This window comes from Pangasianodon hypophthalmus, chromosome 29 (assembly GCF_027358585.1).
Source record: "Pangasianodon hypophthalmus isolate fPanHyp1 chromosome 29, fPanHyp1.pri, whole genome shotgun sequence".
In the NCBI taxonomy this organism is placed as follows: Eukaryota; Metazoa; Chordata; class Actinopteri; order Siluriformes; family Pangasiidae; genus Pangasianodon; species Pangasianodon hypophthalmus.
Genome location: NC_069738.1, coordinates 3,445,581 through 3,461,710, shown reverse-complemented (window position 1 = coordinate 3,461,710; position 16,130 = coordinate 3,445,581). Strand labels below are relative to the sequence as shown.

General features: G+C 37.8%; 1 protein-coding gene across 50 annotated transcripts in view; it reads left to right on the top strand.

Annotated features, from left to right (window-relative positions):
• LOC113534414 (uncharacterized) overlaps positions 1–16,130 on the top strand; it is a 272,572-nt gene that overhangs the window by 128,422 nt on the left and 128,020 nt on the right. For all 50 annotated transcript variants that reach the window (XM_053231328.1, XM_053231329.1, XM_053231326.1 and 47 more), the window contains 9 exons: positions 5,492–5,545; positions 6,058–6,174; positions 7,283–7,336; positions 7,849–7,965; positions 9,074–9,127; positions 9,640–9,756; positions 10,510–10,563; positions 10,803–12,683; positions 13,104–13,298. In XM_053231328.1, coding sequence (XP_053087303.1) covers positions 5,492–5,545; positions 6,058–6,174; positions 7,283–7,336; positions 7,849–7,965; positions 9,074–9,127; positions 9,640–9,756; positions 10,510–10,563; positions 10,803–12,683; positions 13,104–13,298 — 2,643 coding nt within the window. The remainder of the gene's footprint in view (positions 1–5,491; positions 5,546–6,057; positions 6,175–7,282; positions 7,337–7,848; positions 7,966–9,073; positions 9,128–9,639; positions 9,757–10,509; positions 10,564–10,802; positions 12,684–13,103; positions 13,299–16,130) is intronic.

Here is a 16,130-nt window from a genome sequence, read left to right as displayed (position 1 = left end):
ATTAATTTTAATTTATTTAATAAAATATAAGTATGCAACTGTGTACAACATATACTAGAATTTAAAATGTTGCCAGTAATCTCAGTAATAGAAGAATAAGAGAGGAAGGCAGAGAATAAGTTAATAAATAATCAATTATCAAACACAGTGATTATCACTGTAAAGCTGCTTTGAAACAATCTGTATTGTAAAAAGCACTATATACATAAAGATGACTTGATTACAGTACCGGTATCTTTATTATTGAAACTTAAGTATTTGCAAAAATGGCGTGTGCATATCACTCCAGTTAAGCTCTAAATCTTCTCTTCAAACAAATGAGGACAGCCTTTAGGAGAGATGGTGGAGGTTGGGGGTCACACAGACAAAGGTGAGATTCATTTGACTGAGGAATCACAGGAAATACGTGATATGCATTATTCAAATACTTTATTGTTATGACAATAACCACATGGTTTAAAAACACACAAACCCTATATTGTCCCAATCATTTGTTTGTGTCCACGTTTCACCAGCCACTCACGACGTTTCTGCTGTTTATTCTGCTACAGCCAGAGCTGCTATTGTCAAGGGGTTTCCTGGAGCTATGAATTGGTTTTAAACTTTGAGAGAGAACTGGCAACAGTGAGAGAATGCATTGGCCCATGGAAACCTCCATGAACACACTTGACTTTGTGTTTTATTAAAAAGTGTTTCCGTATTCTACACTCATGGTTAGATGCCTCTGTTTCCCCTACTTGCGAGTCCCTGTTATCAAGCTCCTCACCGAGTCAGCTACTCTCCTCTCCTCCTCCTGCTTGTCCCTTTGACCCGCATCACTCACAGCAGAGCGAGTCTGTTGCTGATAACGCTGCTGTGAAAGTTTCTGACCTGCAGACGAGGAAGAGGCTACTGCTGCAGCAGTCCCTACAGACAACATGTCGGTAATCTTCGCACATCTCGCGGCATCCGCCTCCAAACTTTTGAGCTTCTTTCCCCTGAGCTTTTCAGCACCACCTTATCAGAACCCTTATCGCTCCGTCTATGGCGCATTGTGATGGGCCGGTCCTTGGGGGGAAAAAAATAAAAATAAAAAATAACATTGTACCGGCCCGATAGTGCGTCGACCCACAGGGAAAATGCCCGGTATGCCAGATTACCAGTCCAGCACTGCTACCTAGTCATTTCTAAGTTCATCTAAAAGAGCCAGCTCAAAGAGTCGATTCGTTTGCGAATCACTCGTGAATCACTCAGAATGAATCTTCATAATGAAGTGGAAGTGGAAGTGTTTCAGCCGCGACTCCATTTTGTTGCTGCAGGAAAAGTAAATAAACTTCAACACCAGGCAGAAACGGTGATATTAATGTCACACAACATGGACTTCTGACTAAGTGAGTGGTTTCTTTAATATTTAAAACGCTTTTATAATGTATTGAAGTCTAAAAGTCTAGAATGTAGTGAAGTGTAAAAGCAGTAAGAAAAGTGCGTCATGGCGGACTGAAGGCAGTGAGAAGCTGTTGTTTATCAGCTGTGGAGCTGCTACAGATATATACACCAGCTCTTTTCTTTTCTCAATAATGAAACGTTCAAAAGCTTTTGTAACCTGAAATTTTAAACAGTTGAATTATTTTAACCCGAATTTTTGACAGCTTGAAATGTTTTTATCTCGCTTAAAAAAAAATAGTGGTAGAAAAGTGTAATAGCGTGTGAAGTGATCACGAGGCATGAGAGAGAGAGAGAGAGAGATTACTACAAGGTGTAAATCATTAATAAATCATTAATAAATAACTAAGAAATGAAGCCTCCCTCTATGAGCTCCCAGGTGTGTTGTGATTGGTCAGGAGTGAGTTTGATTAGAGTCTGACTTGTTTGCTGTTTCTGAGTATCCCGGATGTTTTCACTGAATTGCTTTACTTGAATTTTTCACTTCCTGAATTGTTTTAATGTGTATGTTTTATTATCTGAATTTTTATTTTTTACCCAACATTTTCAAATTTACACATGCTAGGCTAACGAAATATTAGAAAAAGAAAGAAAACGAGTATAGCCAGTTACTGATTGCAGATTCCTTCTCCTTAAGGTACAGGGCCAGGGGATGTTCATCCTCAAGCTCTTCACTGCAGTCTGGTGGTTTATCCATCTTCAAATGCACATAAGCACTAACTACATTGTGTAGAATGAGAAGGTCACTGCATATGGTGGACTGTCATCATTCTTAATAGTTGTTTTCTACATTGATGAACTTGACTGGATGCTAATGATATCTATCTAGTCATTTCTAAGTTCTAAAAGGGCCAGCTCAAAGAGTCGATTCGTTTGCGAATCACTCGTGAATCACTCATAATGAATCTTCATAATGAAGTAGAAGTGTTTGTGTCTCAGCTGCGACTCCATTTTGTTGCTGTTGGAAAAGTAAATAAACTTCAACACCAGGCAGAAACAGTGATATTAATGTCACACAACAAGGACTGCTGACTAAAAGTGAGTTATTTCTTTAACATAAATGTCGTCATATTTTACTGACCTCATGTAGAAACAGCAGTAAAACTTCACTTCAGTGGAACTGAAATCATCTTCCCTGTAAAGCTGTTGTTTATCAGTTGTGTGTTATTTATTCAAGTTTCTCTCTTCCATTTCTCATTAATTAAACATTCAGAGTGTTTGGGGGAATTTAGCTTTATTAGTGTGGAACAGACATAATGTGTTTTGATGTTTGGCTGCTGACGAGTCACTGTGTAAAACCTTTTATTTCATGTCCAGCATTTAGCAGATGCCCTTCTCCAGAGCGACTCATTCATCTCATTTATACACCTGAGAGGTTGAGGGTTAAGGGCCTTGCTCAAGGGCCCAGCAGTAACAGCCTGGCAGAACTGGGATTTGAGCTCGCAAACATCTGAGCAGAAGTCCAGCGTCTTCACCCCTGAGCTACCACACAAACTGCCGAAAGGTCCTAATATTCAAAAATGGAGACCCCAGAGTTGGACACAGATAATGTGACCCCGCCCTCAGAAAAGAGGTAAGATACCATGTCCTAGTATTTTAGTCATTAAATGTTCATATCTGAAATACGTAGTGAGTATATATGAAAAGAATAACTTAACAAAAATCTATATGCTAAGAATGAAAAGTTAGCAGTCACCACTTGAAAAAATGCTAGATTCTGTTCATTGTGAGTAAAATGATGTCTTTATAAAAATTAACCATGCAGTCAAACAGTGAAGAGTAGGCATGAGACAATACACTAAAGCCATGATACGAGACATATCTGTCTACAGGCTTCACAAGATGATAGTGATGAGAGTGTGTTGACACAAATTAAACCGCTGCAATATCTGTACAATAGGGCCATAATCAAAGTTTTTAATTTTTTCCCCAGGCGTTAATTATAACCTGTATTTCAGACTGCGTTCAAGCCAACCATGATAGAAACTGTAGTGCACATATACACAACGGATTATGGTAACTGTCTTTGGATGGCTACACTTTGGATATCTGCTGTGAATTCTGGACAGTTTGAAAATGTTGAGCAGTAGTGTACTACGAGCCGTTTCCGTTTTATTTTTTTCCAAGTTCACGCAGGCCAAATGAAACAAGGCTGTGGACTGTTAAGTAAGTATGCTTCGAGGCAGTTAGGATTCCACTCACAAACTTCTTGCTCTCTATGCTACTACCTCTGCTGCTGCTGCCTAGTGTGTAAGAAGAGGCAGAGGAAATAATGAATATTAAATAGAAATATTGCGGTATATGATATGATACAAATTCATCTCACCAGCATTTTGTATCCAGATTTGCGAGACAGTGAAATTCTAATGTCCATTCTATAATGTTGTGCAGAAAACTCCAGAGAAAGAGATCAGACTCACCAGCACCCAGCTGTGTCTCCATAAAGAGTGATGAGTATATGGATCCTCCTTGGAACTTTAAAAATGGAAACCCTTCATGTGCACACAGGTAACATCCCATAGTTCTCATAGCTAAAGTCAGTGCAGGGCAAAAGGCCTTGTTACACATTGTTTTATCCAGTCCAGTGTCGTTTGCGGCATTCTGATATTTATTGGTTTATGCTATACTTTAATTAGGCCCTAAAGCTGCTACAGTACTTTCACTAAATATTTTAGAGTAATGAATATCAATAAATGTGCAGTTCAGTGTTTCACAGTGTCATGATGTGACAATAAAAGTAATAGTAATGGCTAACAAAATAATGAAAACAACCAATAACAAGTCAGTCAAAAACTGTAAAGGATGTATATAAAGGACTTCCTGTAATGTTGTACAGTAAACAACAGAGAAAGAGATCAGACTCACCAGAACCCAGCTGTGTCTCCATGAAGAGTGATAAGTCTGTGGAGCCTCCTTCGAACTTTCGAAATGGAAACTCCTCATCTGTACCCAGGTAACATCCCATAGTTCTCACAGTTAAAGTTACAGTTAATGGCTGTGCTACACAATCATTAGCAGCTGTTTTGATTCATATTATAGTCACTTGGTCTTTAGTGCTGCTATAATACTTTCAGTAAAAGCTTTAGATGAAACAGTGTAAACATTTATTAAGGTCAAATGTTTTTACCAGGCTTTTTTAATTAATAAGTATCTGTATTTGCATCCATTTAGAACACATGATCTGTTCATTCTGAATGAAGTACTCGTGTTCTGTTATATCCCTAATGACCATGCACAGTCCCCTCCAAAAGTATTGGAACAGTAAAGCCAATTCTTTTGTTTTTTGCTATACACTGAAGACATTTGTGTTTGAGATCAAAAGATGAGTATTAGACAATAAATCAGAATTTCAGTTTTCATTGCCATTCCAATACTTACGGAGGGGATTGTAGGAAGAAAAAAAACTCGAAACCCTAAAATTAAAATGGGCACATTTTTTTTCTCCAGGTCCACAATGTTGGTGATGTATTTAGCATTGTGTTCTCTAAATATGAATGCTCTTACTACGATTATTGTAGTAAAATTAGTGCTAAAGTATAGACTACAGCAGGGCCATGGCAGGCATGGGGCAGGGCCCAGTGCAAGTTAGAGGATGCGGGGCCCTAATTAGCACTCATTTCTGTCATCTTAAGACCAAATCTTGTATATGATGTTTAGTACTACTATAGTCAAATACACATAAATCAAATACACACAACTAGAATTTCAATGAGCAAATCCAATTCCGTCCATGCTGCACAAAGCAGCGTCACACACTTAAGAAAAAAAAAAAAAAAAAAAAAAAAAAAGAAAGAAATAAAACATTGTGCCTTATGTAGCTCGGATAATGTTTTAGAATTAAGTCTTATTTCATAAAATCAACTAAAACATGAAAATCAATCAGGATGTTTGATTTTTAATTTAATTTTTAAAATAATTATTATAAATATTTCCCCTGGCCCCAGGGCCACCTAGAAGGCAGGGCCTGGTGCGCTCACACCAGTTGCACCACCCGAACGACGGCCCTGGCCTACAGTATTAAAGTAATTAAAGTTATTGTCTTTAACATCTACAATTTGTTTGTTTCCAGAGTTCTACAGAAGTCAGGAGACAGAAGGGAAAAGAACATCATCACAGATACAGGGTAAGATCAAAACCAACAACATTACTGTGACACTGACACGCTGGTGTAATAAACCTCTCTGCAGTTATTTCCTACATGATTAGATTATAGAAAACATACAATCGAATAAGACAAATACATAGTGTTAGCATCATAAAAAACCTCCTTGGAACTTTAAAAATGGAAACCCTTCATGTGCACACAGGTAACATCCCATAGTTCTCATAGCTAAAGTCAGTGCAGGGCAAAAGGCCTTGTTACACATTGTTTTATCCAGTCCAGTGTCGTTTGCGGCATTCTGATATTTATTGGTTTATGCTATACTTTAATTAGGCCCTAAAGCTGCTACAGTTCTTTCACTAAATATTTTAGAGTAATGAATATCAGTAAATGTGCAGTTAAGTGTTTCACAGTGTCATGATGTGACAATAAAATTAATAGTAATTACTAACAAAATAATGAAAACAACCAATAACAAGTCAGTCAAAAACTGTAAAGGATGTATATAAAGGACTTCCTGTAATGTTGTACAGTAAACAACAGAGAAAGAGATCAGACTCACCAGAACCCAGCTGTGTCTCCATGAAGAGTGATAAGTCTGTGGAGCCTCCTTCGAACTTTCGAAATGGAAACTCCTCATCTGTACCCAGGTAACATCCCATAGTTCTCACAGTTAAAGTCACAGTTAATGGCTGTGCTACACAATCATTAGCAGCTGTTTTGATTCATATTATAGTCACTTGGTCTTTAGTGCTGCTATAATACTTTCAGTAAAAGCTTTAGATGAAACAGTGTAAACATTTATTAAGGTCAAATGTTTCTAGCAGGCTTTTTTAATTAATAAGTATCTGTATTTGCATCCATTTAGAACACATGATCTGTTCATTCTGAATGAAGTACTCATGTTCTGTTATATCCCTAATGACCATGCACAGTCCCCTCCAAAAGTATTGGAACAGTAAAGCCAATTCTTTTGTTTTTTGCTATACACTGAAGACATTTGTGTTTGAGATCAAAAGATGAGTATTAGACAATAAATCAGAATTTCAGTTTTCATTGCCATTCCAATACTTACGGAGGGGACTCTAGGAAGAAAAAAAACTCGAAACCCTAAAATTAAAATGGGCACATTTTTTTTCTCCAGGTCCACAATGTTGGTGATGTATTTAGCATTGTGTTCTCTAAATATGAATGCTCTTACTACGATTATTGTAGTAAAATTAGTGCTAAAGTATAGACTACAGCAGGGCCATGGCAGGCATGGGGCAGGGCCCAGTGCAAGTTAGAGGATGCGGGGCCCTAATTAGCACTCATTTCTGTCATCTTAAGACCAAATCTTGTATATGATGTTTAGTACTACTACAGTCAATTACACATAAATCAAATACACACAACTAGAATTTCAATGAGCAAATCCAATTCCGTCCATGCTGCACAAAGCAGCGTCACACACTTAAGAAAAAAAAAAAAAAAAAAAGAAAGAAATAAAACATTGTGCCTTATGTAGCTCGGATAATGTTTTAGAATTAAGTCTTATTTCATAAAATCAACTAAAACATGAAAATCAATCAGGATGTTTGATTTTTAATTTAATTTTTAAAATAATTATTATAAATATTTCCCCTGGCCCCAGGGCCACCTAGAAGGCAGGGCCTGGTGCGGTCACACCAGTTGCACCACCCGAACGACGGCCCTACGCTACAGTATTAAAGTAATTAAAGTTATTGTCTTTAACATCTACAATTTGTTTGTTTCCAGAGTTCTACAGAAGTCAGGAGACAGAAGGGAAAAGAACATCATCACAGATACAGGGTAAGATCAAAACCAACAACATTACTGTGACACTGACACGCTGGTGTAATAAACCTCTCTGCAGTTATTTCCTACATGATTAGATTATAGAAAACATACAATCGAATAAGACAAATACATAGTGTTAGCATCATAAAAAACCTCCTTGGATCTTTAAAAATGGAAACCCTTCATGTGCACACAGGTAACATCCCATAGTTCTCATAGCTAAAGTCAGTGCAGGGCAAAAGGCCTTGTTACACATTGTTTTATCCAGTCCAGTGTCGTTTGCGGCATTCTGATATTTATTGGTTTATGCTATACTTTAATTAGGCCCTAAAGCTGCTACAGTTCTTTCACTAAATATTTTAGAGTAATGAATATCAGTAAATGTGCAGTTAAGTGTTTCACAGTGTCATGATGTGACAATAAAATTAATAGTAATTACTAACAAAATAATGAAAACAACCAATAACAAGTCAGTCAAAAACTGTAAAGGATGTATATAAAGGACTTCCTGTAATGTTGTACAGTAAACAACAGAGAAAGAGATCAGACTCACCAGAACCCAGCTGTGTCTCCATGAAGAGTGATAAGTCTGTGGAGCCTCCTTCGAACTTTCGAAATGGAAACTCCTCATCTGTACCCAGGTAACATCCCATAGTTCTCACAGTTAAAGTCACAGTTAATGGCTGTGCTACACAATCATTAGCAGCTGTTTTGATTCATATTATAGTCACTTGGTCTTTAGTGCTGCTATAATACTTTCAGTAAAAGCTTTAGATGAAACAGTGTAAACATTTATTAAGGTCAAATGTTTCTAGCAGGCTTTTTTAATTAATAAGTATCTGTATTTGCATCCATTTAGAACACATGATCTATTCATTCTGAATGAAGTACTCTTGTTCTGTTATATCCCTAATGACCATGCACAGTCCCCTCCAAAAGTATTGGAACAGTAAAGCCAATTCTTTTGTTTTTTGCTATACACTGAAGACATTTGTGTTTGAGATCAAAAGAAGAGGATGAGACAGTAAATCAGAATTTCAGTTTTCATTGCCGTTCCAATACTTACGGAGGGGACTCTAGGAAGAAAAAAAACTCGAAGCCCTAAAATTAAAATGGGCACATTTTTTTTCTCCAGGTCCACAATGTTGGTGATGTATTTAGCACTGTGTTCTCTAAATATGAATGCTCTTACTACGATTATTGTAGTAAAATTAGGGCTAAAGTATAGACTACAGCAAGGCCATGGCAGCCATGGGGCAGGGCCCAGTGCAAGTTAGAGGATGCGGGGCCCTAATTAGCACTCATTTCTGTCATCTTAAGATCAAATCTTGTATATGATGTTTAGTACTCCTACAGTCAAATACACATAAATCAAATACACACAACTAGAATTTCAATGAGCAAATCCAATTCCGTCCATGCTGCACAAAGCAGCGTCACACACTTAAGAAGAAAAAAAAAAAAAAAAGAAAGAAATAAAACATTGTGCCTTATGTAGCTCGGATAATGTTTTAGAATTAAGTCTTATTTCATAAAATCAACTAAAACATGAAAATCAATCAGGATGTTTGATTTTTAATTTAATTTTTAAAATAATTATTATAAATATTTCCCCTGGCCCCAGGGCCACCTAGAAGGCAGGGCCTGGTGCGCTCGCACCAGTTGCACCACCCGAACGACGGCCCTGGACTACAGTATTAAAGTAATTAAAGTTATTGTCTTTAACATCTACAATTTGTTTGTTTCCAGAGTTCTACAGAAGTCAGGAGACAGAAGGGAAAAGAACATCATCACAGATACAGGGTAAGATCAAAACCAACAACATTACTGTGACACTGACACGCTGGTGTAATAAACCTCTCTGCAGTTATTTCCTACATGATTAGATTATAGAAAACATACAATCGAATAAGACAAATACATAGTGTTAGCATCATAAAAAACCTCCTTGGATCTTTAAAAATGGAAACCCTTCATGTGCACACAGGTAACATCCCATAGTTCTCATAGCTAAAGTCAGTGCAGGGCAAAAGGCCTTGTTACACATTGTTTTATCCAGTCCAGTGTCGTTTGCGGCATTCTGATATTTATTGGTTTATGCTATACTTTAATTAGGCCCTAAAGCTGCTACAATACTTTCACTAAATATTTTAGAGTAATGAATATCAGTAAATGTGCAGTTAAGTGTTTCACAGTGTCATGATGTGACAATAAAATTAATAGTAATTACTAACAAAATAATGAAAACAACCAATAACAAGTCAGTCAAAAACTGTAAAGGATGTATATAAAGGACTTCCTGTAATGTTGTACAGTAAACAACAGAGAAAGAGATCAGACTCACCAGAACCCAGCTGTGTCTCCATGAAGAGTGATAAGTCTGTGGAGCCTCCTTCGAACTTTCGAAATGGAAACTCCTCATCTGTACCCAGGTAACATCCCATAGTTCTCACAGTTAAAGTCACAGTTAATGGCTGTGCTACACAATCATTAGCAGCTGTTTTGATTCATATTATAGTCACTTGGTCTTTAGTGCTGCTATAATACTTTCAGTAAAAGCTTTAGATGAAACAGTGTAAACATTTATTAAGGTCAAATGTTTCTAGCAGGCTTTTTTAATTAATAAGTATCTGTATTTGCATCCATTTAGAACACATGATCTATTCATTCTGAATGAAGTACTCTTGTTCTGTTATATCCCTAATGACCATGCACAGTCCCCTCCAAAAGTATTGGACCAGTAAAGCCAATTCTTTTGTTTTTTGCTATACGCTGAAGACATTTGTGTTTGAGATCAAAAGAAGAGGATGAGACAATAAATAAATAATAAATAAATCCAATTCCGTCCGTGCTGCACAAAGCAGCGTCACACACATATTAAAAGAAAAAAAAGAAAAAATAAAGAAAGAAATAAAACAGTGTGCCTTATGTAGCTCGAATAATGTTTTAGAATTTAGTCTTATTTCATAAAATCAATTAAAGCATGAAAATCAATCAGGATGTTTGATTTTTTAATTTAATTTTTTAAATGATTATTTTAAATATTTCCCCTGGCCCCAGGGCCACCTAGAGGGCAGGGCCTGGCGCGCTCGCACCAGTTGCACCACCCGAACGACGGCCCTGGCCTACAGTATTAAAGTCATTAAAGTTATTGTCTTTAACATCTACAATTTGTTTGTTCCCAGAGTTCTACAGAAGTCAGGAGACAGAAGGGAAAAGAACATCATCACAGATACAGGGTAAGATCAAAACCAACAACATTACTGTGACACTGACACGCTGGTATAATAAACCTCTCTGCAGTTATTTCCTACATGATTAAATTATACAAAACATACAATCGAATAAGACAAATACATAGTGTTAGCATCATAAAAAAATGGTTGTCTGTGGAAACCAGTAAGCAAAAAATGTGATCTTAAACTCTAATAATTCGACCTCATGTTTCAACATGTCTTCCTACTTCACCTTGTCACAGACACGACCCAGAATCTGCTGCTGTAAATGAATTCCAGAAAAAGTTCAAATTAAATCTGATGAAGAAATTTCAGTGTTTAAATGGAGTGATAATAAACCAGGATACCCGAACACTCCTGAATGAGATCTACACAGAGCTCTACATCACAGAGGGAGACAGTGGAGACGTCAATAAAGAACATGAGGTGAGACAGATCGAGGCAGCATCCAGGAGAACAACAACAGAGGAAACACCAATCAAATGCAGTGACATCTTTAAGCCCTTATCTGAACAAGACGAACCCATCAGAACTGTGCTGAAAAAGACCTCGTCTGAAAAAGACAAACCCATCACAACTGTGCTGACGAAGGGAGTCGCTGGCATCGGAAAAACAGTCTCCGTGCAGAAGTTCATTCTGGACTGGGCTGAAGGGAAAGCAAATCAGGACTTCCACCTCATATTTCCACTTCCTTTCAGAGAGCTGAATTTGATGAAGGACCAAAAACTGAGTCTGATGGATCTCCTTCATGTCTGTTTTAAAGAAACAAAAGAAACAGAAATGTTCAGTTTGAAAAAGTGTCTGTTCATTTTTGATGGATTGGATGAGTGTCGTTTTCCTCTGGATTTCCAGACCACAGTGAGAGTGTGTGATGTAAATGAATCAGCATCAGTCCATGTGCTGCTGATAAACCTGATCAAAGGGAATCTGCTTCCCTCTGCTCTCATCTGGATCACTTCCCGACCAGCAGCAGCTGAACAAATCCCCTCTGAGTATGTCCATCGAGTCACAGAGGTACGAGGGTTCAATGACCCACAGAAGGAGGAGTACTTCAGGAAGAGAATCAGTGATCGGAGCCTGGCCAATAACATCATCACACACCTGAAGTCATTAAGAAGCCTCTACATCATGTGCCACATCCCAGTCTTCTGCTGGATTTCATCTACTGTTCTAGAGAGAGTGTTGAGTGAAGCAGAGAGTGGAGAGATCCCCAAGACTCTGACTCAAATGTACACACACTTCCTCATCATTCAGACAAACATCATAAGAGAAAAGTACTCAAAGAAGCAGGAGAGTGATGAAGAAATGCTTCTCAAACTGGGACAACTGGCTTTTCAGCAGCTGCAGAAAGGCAACCTGATCTTCTATGAGGAAGACCTGAGACAGTGTGGCATTGATGTGACAGAAGCAGCAGTGTACTCAGGTGTGTGTACGCAGATCTTCAGAGAGGAGTTTGGGCTTCACCAGAGTAAAGTGTATTGCTTTGTTCATCTGAGCCTCCAGGAGCATCTTGCAGCTCTGTATGTGCACCTGACATTCATGAAGGAAAAGAGAAATGTACTGGAGATGTTATCTTACCCGGAGATGTCATCTCACCCCGAGATGTTCTCTGACCCCGAGATGTTCTCTGAGCAATGGATTGAACACAATACAATCTCAGATGTTCACATAAGTGCTGTAGATCAGGCCTTAGAATCTACGTCTGGACATCTGGATCTTTTCCTCCGCTTTCTTCTGGGTCTCTCGCTGGAGTCCAATCAGAAACTCTTACATGCCTTAGTAACCCAGACAGGAAGTAGCTCCCAGACAGAAAATAGTGAAACAGTACAGTACATCAAGAGGAAGATCAGTAGAGATGTTTCTACAGAGAAATCCATCAATCTGTTCCACTGTCTGAATGAACTGGGTGACAATTCTCTAGTGGAGGAAATCCAACGCTACCTGAAATCTGGAAAACAAAGAAAACTCTCTTCTTCACAGTGGTCTGCTCTGGTGTTTGTCTTACTGAGTTCAGCACAGGAGCTGGAGGAATTTGACCTGAGTAAATATACCAGTACAGATAAAATAAGAGAAGAGATTGTTGTGAAGGTGATGCCTGTGATTGCAGCATCAAGGAAAGCAATGTAAGTAAAGCTGAATATAACTGTTATACTGTTACACTGTTAAGAGAACAAATCAAATGTCTTAGCTGTTCAGATGAGTCTAACTCTTCATGACACTTTAGACTTTCCTTTCTCCTCTTATAAACATTTTAGATCAGACTCTCTTGCTTTTCCGTTTGGCATCTCAGACCTTTTACTCCATGTTTATACAAAGCTGTCTGTGATGATGTACGCAGCCAAAAACTCCAGTAAAGCCGAATGAACTCTGAATGTGAATTATTATTACTATTATTATCATTATTATTATTATTATTATTACAGCATTTAAGTAAATTGTGTAGCTGATGTTTGTGTTTTGAAACTGAGACGTTGCAGTGAAAGCTTTAGGACCTGTTTGATAATTTGCATCATTGTTAGTTCATTGTGTGTTATTTCCTTCAGTATCAGGTGTGATACAATTCAAGAAAGAAGTTGGTCAGCTCTGGCCTCAGTGCTCAACTCAGATACCTCCAATCTGAGAGAACTGCATCTGACTGTGAATACACTGGATCTGTCTGAGAATAAACTAGGAGACTCAGGAGTGAAGAATCTCTCTGCTCTGTTGGAGAATCCTCACTGTAAAGTGAAACATCTGAGGTAAGATCTTCTCTCTGAGAGTCACAGTAGCTCACTAAAAGCTGCAGTTAAGAGTTGTATACAGTGTTGTTTTTCAGCTTAAGTGTGCTGTAACAGTACAACATAGAGAACAAATATATTAGTCATTAAAATTATCACTTATTCTTTAAACTAATAATTAAATGCACTTAGAATTAGATACATATGTATAAAAAATACAGTTAAACAGTATTTTGTAAAACATGAACCAGCAATACCTTTACACCACTTGCAGATGATTAAATGTCAGTAATTCTCAGTAACAGCAGTAATAATTGGTCAGTGTTAATAATGACTTGTGATTGGACAAGTGAAGGGAGACAGTCCAACACACACATCATCTTTAAAGCAAGTATTAATCCAAGATGAAAATCTGTTGATGAAGTGTGTGTCATTGTGTCTCTGCAGCTTGTGTTGTTGTCCTCCATGTTGTTCAACTTTTTTGTTGGACTTTGCTTTTTTTCCTACTTCGGCAGAAGTCATCCCGCTAAGGTTATGAGACTCTTTCCATTTTATTGCCCCGATGTAAATATTTTGGTTTTACTTTAGAGAATTATCAATACGTATCTTAACCACTCATTTCAGTTTGATAGTTATAAGAGTCATCTGGACTTTTGTGTTTAATTATATGGCAGTGTTCCGTCGTAGTGGCGCGGTGTTTTTGAGTGTATTTATATTTCACTTATGACGTCCTACTGATGATACTGACTGTCACAATAATGTGAAGCACTTTATTTTATTACTATTACTATTATACATTATTTCATTTTCACTCTTATCATTGTTCTTTTTTTCTGTGACTAAGAGGCTGGGCGGAGGCTGGTATGTTGGACACTAAAGTGGCTCTCCCCTGCCATAATTTAATGTATGGCATATCTTGCAGTGCTCGTTACATCCACCATGTTCGTTTAGGTGGCTGGGGTTGGGGACCTAGCAGACATATTTTGTTCGTATGCCTTATCTTTTTCTTTGTTTATTTTAAACGTGATTATCTTAATTTATCTGGAGCTGCGTTCTCAATGCCTCACCTAAGTTTCCTTATGGCTGACACCAGCTCAATGGGAAAGGTAGGGTGCATGGTTCATTTTGTTAACTGGAATGTTAAATCTTTGAATCATCCTGTGAAATGGAAAAGGGTACTCTTAGACCTTGACCATCTAAAAGCAGACATAGTATTTCTTCAGGAGACTCATCTCCGAGTGATGGACCAGATTAGATTAACAGGAGGATGGACAGGGCAAACATTTCATTCAAGTTTTAATTCCAAAGCAAGAGGAGCAGCAATTATAATACGTAAGAATGTACCATTTGTAATGTATAGACTCAGATCCCACGGGGTGATATATCATTGTGGTGGGGAGACTGTACGGGCTCCCCATTATTTTAATGAACATTTATGCTCCAAACTGCGATGACAATACTTTCTTTACTCAGGCTTCCTCCCGAATTTCCAGTATAGACACTTACCACCTTATCTTAGGGGGTGACATGAATTGTGTCCTTTCTACAAAGTTAGATCGCAGTTCATCTAGAGCATCCCCTGAATCCAAATCATCTCAAACAATTAATCTCTTCCTACAGACATATGGTTTAACTGAGATTTGGCGGTTCTGAAACCCTATTTCTAGGGGCTATTCCTTTTTTCTTCGGTTCATAACTCATTCTCGGGTATCGATTATTTTTTTTATTGTTGATAGACTTCTCCATATGATTGTTGATTGTTGTTGACCAGTCTATAGTCATTTCGGACCATGCCCCTTTGAAAATGAAGTTATACATTCCAGGCGTAGAACCTGGATACCGCCCATGGAGGTTCAATCCCCTTCTTCTTTCAGGTGAAGTTTTAGTGAATTTTATTAAATCAGAGATTGACCTCTTTTTGTCTCATAATAAGACCCCCGTGATGTCTTTCTTAACAATTTCATTTCAACAGATCATTTCATTTCAACAGATCGTTTCGTATGGTTCAATGCAAAGGAAAGCCACCATGGAGCGTCTTAGAAAGCTAACTGATGATATTTTGAAGTTAGATATTAGATACAGCCACTCACCATCGGATGACATAGTTAAACGACGTCTGATGGTTAAGACGGAGTTTGAGCTTCTTTGGACACGTCAGGCAGAGAACCTTACATTAAAATCGAGACAAATGTCCTAAGAACATGGGGCGAGGGAAAGTTTTAGCGTATCAGTTGCATCAGAAAGCATCCAATCAGTATATATCGGAGATTAGTGATGAACAAAGTAAAAAAACACAGATCATATAGAAATAAATTCATGCTTTACAAAACATACTGCACAAAACATGCACCTAAGCAGTTAGAACAGTAAATTATTGGCCTTTTGTACACTACTTACCAGAAGATTAATACTGTTTAAATGGAAAGACCCCCTTCCTCTGACTTTCCTTCATTGGATTAGAGAGATCATGCAATATCTTAAACTAGAAAAAAAGCACTTCTATAAGTCGCTCTGGATAAACGATTCTGCTAAACGCTGTAAACACGTTAAAGATAAGCAATTTAAACTCAACAGTATATTCCAGTTATAAACTTGCAGTAATCCATGCAAATGATATGATTTGAAGTTGATCAAGTCAAGGTTTTCATTAGTTAGTTTGGGTGAGTGGTGGTGCAACAGTTAAATCTATGGGTTACTGATCAGAAGGTTGGGCTCTTTAGCAAAGCCCTTAACCTTCTGTGCTCCAGGGGTGCTGTATCATGGCTGATCCTGAGCTCTGACCCCAACTTCCTAACAAGCTGGGCAACGCAAAGAAAATGTAGATGTGACAAATAAAGGCAACGTCTTATACAC